The sequence below is a fragment of the Sarcophilus harrisii genome, chromosome 3 (genome assembly GCF_902635505.1).
Source record: "Sarcophilus harrisii chromosome 3, mSarHar1.11, whole genome shotgun sequence".
In the NCBI taxonomy this organism is placed as follows: domain Eukaryota; kingdom Metazoa; phylum Chordata; class Mammalia; order Dasyuromorphia; family Dasyuridae; genus Sarcophilus; species Sarcophilus harrisii.
Window position 1 is genome coordinate 535,774,088 of NC_045428.1, and position 5,010 is coordinate 535,779,097.

General features: G+C 36.3%; 1 protein-coding gene across 1 annotated transcript; it reads left to right on the plus strand.

The window, feature by feature from the left end:
* The first annotated feature begins 797 nt into the window (after nucleotides 1-797).
* LOC100923870 (olfactory receptor 52N2) lies at nucleotides 798-1,794 on the plus strand. Its single transcript, XM_012547379.2, has one exon. It carries the CDS (start codon nucleotides 798-800, stop codon nucleotides 1,752-1,754), a length of 957 nt encoding a protein of 318 aa, XP_012402833.2. The 3' UTR covers nucleotides 1,755-1,794.
* Nucleotides 1,795-5,010: the final 3,216 nt, after the last annotated feature.

Below are 5,010 nucleotides of genomic sequence, written 5' to 3' on the forward strand. Positions count from 1 at the left end.
AAAATGTTTGTTACATTTTGGAAAAGTCTTATACTATTTTTACTACATGGAAATTATTTAACATAGCACTTACCAAGAATAATTACTAAAAACAGATAGCTATTAGGTAGTTCACTATGCCTCTCCTGGTAACTACACTCAAGTTGAAGGCATGTCAAAACTAGCCTGATATGTCTAAGTTGCTACACTATATCAACATCCCAACCACTGGACTAATAGGGTCCTAGGCTTTGAGTCTTCATTAATAGAGTGATATATTATGATGTTACCCCATAGTATCCCATACAGTATGGGATCTATACTCCAATCCCTCAGAGTCTGGCTATGGAATCTCTTCTCCCACTCAAATGAATACGTTTGTATTATGTTGATTTAACTGTGTATTTCACACAATTTGCCTAGGTGGGAAGATGCCTAATTATCATTCCTGCAAAGAGAGGGAAGGTAACTTAGACTGGGGGATTGGCATATTAAAAATGGACTGAATTGAAAGAATTTAATTCAGTTCTTGGCCAAGGAAAATATCGCTAAGATTGGTATGCCCAAGTGGCAAGAGGCTGAATTGTCAGATTATATATTTTTACTATATTACAAAGTGGATTTGAATTTCCCAAATCCTTTGAATATTATTCTTGACACACAATCTGCCTGAAAAGAATGAGAGATTTTTGCATGCTTGTTCATTGGAATCATCCATAAATCATTTCTCTGAAATACTAATCCTCTTTCTGGCATTCTCTTTCTGGGCAGGCAGCAGCCACCACTGAAGAATATAATATGCTATCCTCTTGTCCATCATGTCCAACTCCAACAGTTCCAGCTTGACTCCCATATTTTTCATTCTGAATGGAGTTCCTGGGTTGGAAGCATCTCATATATGGATCTCTCTCCCAATCTGCTCCATGTACCTCATTGCTGTTTTGGGGAATAGTGGACTCCTCTATTTAATTCACCATGAGGAATCCTTGCACCGGCCTATGTATTACTTTTTGGCTCTACTTTCCTTCACCGATGTTACCCTCTGCACCACAACTGTACCCAATATGCTCTGTATCTTCTGGTTCAACCTTAAGGAGATCACTTTTAATGCTTGCCTAGTCCAGATGTTCTTTGTTCATGTGTTGACTGGAATGGAATCTGGTGTACTCATGCTCATGGCTCTGGACCGCTATGTGGCCATCTGCTATCCCTTACGCTACACTACCATCCTCACCAATTCTGTCATTGCCAAGGCTGGGTTCATCACCTTTCTGCGGGGTGCAATGCTCATCATCCCCTTCACATTCCTCTCCAAGAGGTTGCCTTACTGCCAAGGAAACATCATCCCTCACACTTACTGTGACCACATGTCTGTAGCTAAGGTGTCCTGTGGAAATGTCAAAATCAATGCTATCTATGGTCTGATGGTTGCTTTACTAATAGGTGTGTTTGATATCTGCTGCATCTCTGTGTCTTATACCATGATTCTCCGGGCTGTATTGAGCCTCTCCTCTGCAGATGCTCGACACAAAGCCTTTAGTACCTGCACATCTCACATTTGTGCTATAGTTATTACTTATGTTCCTGCTTTCTTCACTTTATTTACCCATCGCTTTGGAGGACACACTATTCCCCATCACGTTCACATCCTTGTGGCCAATTTTTACTTACTTCTGCCTCCCACAATGAACCCTATTGTTTATTATGTAAAAACCAAGCAGATCAGAGAAGGAGTGATCAAACTCTTATTTGGGGAAAAAGGTGTCTTGGTTTAAAAACTGTTGAACATCAAGGACTAGGTGTCAGAGAATACTCAAGAAAAGAAAGAGAAGCAGAAACTTGTAGAAAGGGCTTATGAAGGAGGGAGTAAATATGAAGTAAGAAAAAATTATTCCAGTACACAAAATTCATGACTCCCATTCCATTCCATTACAATGACTGAGCTTTCTTGTAGACAATGGTGGAAGATAAATAGAAAGGAAGAAGAGTTCCCACAAATGATGAGAATTTAGTTCATGAAGCAAATTTTACCATAAAAAATTTTTGTGATAAATCTCAGAGTCCTATAAATACATATATAATGAGTACAGATACTCTAAGTTCATTTTGAACAGAGATTTGAAAAAAGAATGTAGTGAAGTTTACATGAATAAAGAATGGATTCAGCAACAAATGTTGTCAACACTTCAAACAAATAAACAATGCCTACCTGCTATGTGCTTCTGTATTTGATTATTTTCCCAGAACTGTGTTAAATGAAAAATATATATAATGAGAAATCGGTAAAGATTGAGAAGGGAGATGAAGAGGCCATTTTATTTTTTGTTTGTTTTTTGTTTGTTTGTTTGTTTTTGTATTCAGCAGTTAATAAATGGAAATATATTTATTTATTTATTTTTATTTTATTTTATTTTTAAATAACTTTTTATTGACAGAACCTATGCCAGGGTAATTTTTTACAACATTATCCCTTGCACTCACTTCTGTTCCAATTTTTCCCCTCCCTCCCTCTACCCTCTCCCCCCAGATGGCAAGCAGTCCTATACATGTTAAATGGATTACAATAGATCTTGGATACAATATATAAGTGCAGAACTAAACAGTTTTCTTATTGTTCAGGGAGAATTGCATTTAGAAGTTATAAATAACCTGGGAAGAAGAACAAAAATGCAAGAAGTTTATATTCATTGCCTAGTGTTCTTTCTTTGGGTGTAGCTGCTTCTGTCCATCCTTGATCAATTGAAACTAAGTTAGATCTTGTCTTTGTTGAAGAAATCCACTTCCATCAGAATACATCCTCATACAGTATCGTTGTTGAGTAACTGGTTCTGCTCATTTTGCTCAGCATCAGTTCATGTAAGTCTCGCCAATCCTCTCTGTATTTGTCCTGCTGGTCATTTCTTACAGAACAATAATATTCCATAACATTCATATACCACAATTTACTCAACCATTCTCCAATTGATGGGCATCCATTCATTTTCCAGCTTCTGGACACTACAAACAGGGCTGCCACAAACATTTTGGCAAATACAGGTCCCTTTCCCTTTTTTAGTAACTCTTTGGGGTATAAGCCCAGTAGAGACATTGCTGGATCAAAGGGTATGCACAGTTTGATAACTTTTTAGGCATAGTTCCAAATTGGAAGAGCCCATTTTAAAGAGAATTAGAAAGGGAAACAGAAACAAAGAACAATATGTAAAGATGCCACGCAAAGGATGGCAGCAGAAGGGAGAAAGATGAAAATATTTTCTACTAGGCTGCCTTTTTTGGGCTACCTGTTTTCCAAATATTTTAGTCAAGCCAACAAGCATTTATTAAACATTTACTAGATGTCAGACATTGTACTAAGTGCTAGAGATGCAGATATAAGCAAAAAGAAGACATCTTGTCTACAGGGAGCTTATATTCTAATGAAAAGACCAGAAACTCATACCATAGCTCATTTCTCAGGAGTAGATTCACAGGTGGGAAAGTGTTCCCTTCTTCCTATGGATGTAGGAAATCCTCATATCATTCAGCTTTCCTTTCTATTAAAGACCTCTGAAATCCCTTTTCCTGATAGGAAAAAATAAAACCCACTCATTTTCATCAATCTTTTGTAAGAGGCAATTCTTTTGCTTCTTTCTTCTGAGCATTGCTATTTTTTCCTGACCTCAGTTGCAAAAATTGATTTCCCTGCCCTCCAAAATATGTTGGATCTGATAAGAGCCCTGAATTTCTCCAGTCCTTCTTATTGTATTATTTACTATTTCTTTTTCTTTCTTTCTTTCTTTTTCTTTTTTCTTTCTTTCTCTCTTTCTCTCTCTTTCTCTTTCTTTCTTTCTTTTTTTTTTACTGAATTTATTGAACTCTAAAATTTCTGGAGGTGTTTGTAAAGCAAAATGGTACTATGAGCTATGCCTTGCATGGTTAGTCCAAGAGAGACAGCTCACAGTGAATAGTTCTGACAAAAGGTGATCCAATGGAGAAGGAAATGGAAAACTATTCAATATCTTTATCAAGAAAACTCCATTCAGGGTGGAGAAGAATTGGACCTGACTGAATGCCTGAACAATCACAACAACAACCCAAAGCATTTGGTAAGTCTCCTCTAAAGGGTGTAGTTACATTTTGGTAACAAGAAATTTAGTGATGGCATTCTGGAAAAAGCAGTGTGTGAGGGTTGTGTTCTCCTTTCAATGCCAACATATGAAGATATAATTCTTTTCCAGGGAACTCATTCACACTCTTTGGTTCTCCATTGACCTTTGTTGACTGATATAACTCTAGCATTGATGTAAGATTCCTCACCCAGATTTTGGTCACCTAGAAAAGGAAACCATCTCCTCAACTCTACTGCTATGTCTATATCTTGGGGAAAAGCCCTATTTCCGTGATATTTGTCTCTTACCAACATCATTACTTCTGGAAGGCATCAAAAATTTTAGTGTCCTTGGGTTCAGTTCTTACATTTGACATTACCTGTGTGAACCCAAGAAAATAATTTAACTTCTCTAGATCTCAGTTTCTTCATCTGTAAAATAAGGCCGGAGTTAATGTGATGTTTTCTGAAACCCCTTTATAAATCTAGGATTCTATCATTCTGTTTTAGGCTTAATACCAAAAAGACAAGCCAGATTTGGAAACCAAGCAATGCCACTGATGGAAAATGGAGAGCTACCTAGAAAGTTTGGAGTTCTCTAGAAAAAAATGATTCCAATACTGGATATTTCTATTTTTGTCATCTTTGATAATTTTGTGGGTTTGAAGTGGAACTTTAAGATTGATTTGCTTTGTATTTCTTTTATTATTATTGATTTGGAACTTTTTTTATAGTTATGAATACTTTTTAATTCTTTTTGTAATTTTTTGTTTATATCTTTTGATCATTTATCTATTCAGGAAAGATTATCAAACATTTGTCAATGGTTAACTATATTAACTTTCAAATAATATCCCTTTAAGATCAATTGTCTGCTTCATTAAAGTGGTTGAACTGACAAATATTAACAATAACTTGGCAAGACCCAATCTCAACCTAGTTATGTC

Bases quoted from the DNA above. Each gene is read 5' to 3' on its own strand.
- LOC100923870 (XM_012547379.2), top strand. From the start codon at position 798: ATGTCCAACTCCAACAGTTCCAGCTTGACTCCCATATTTTTCATTCTG.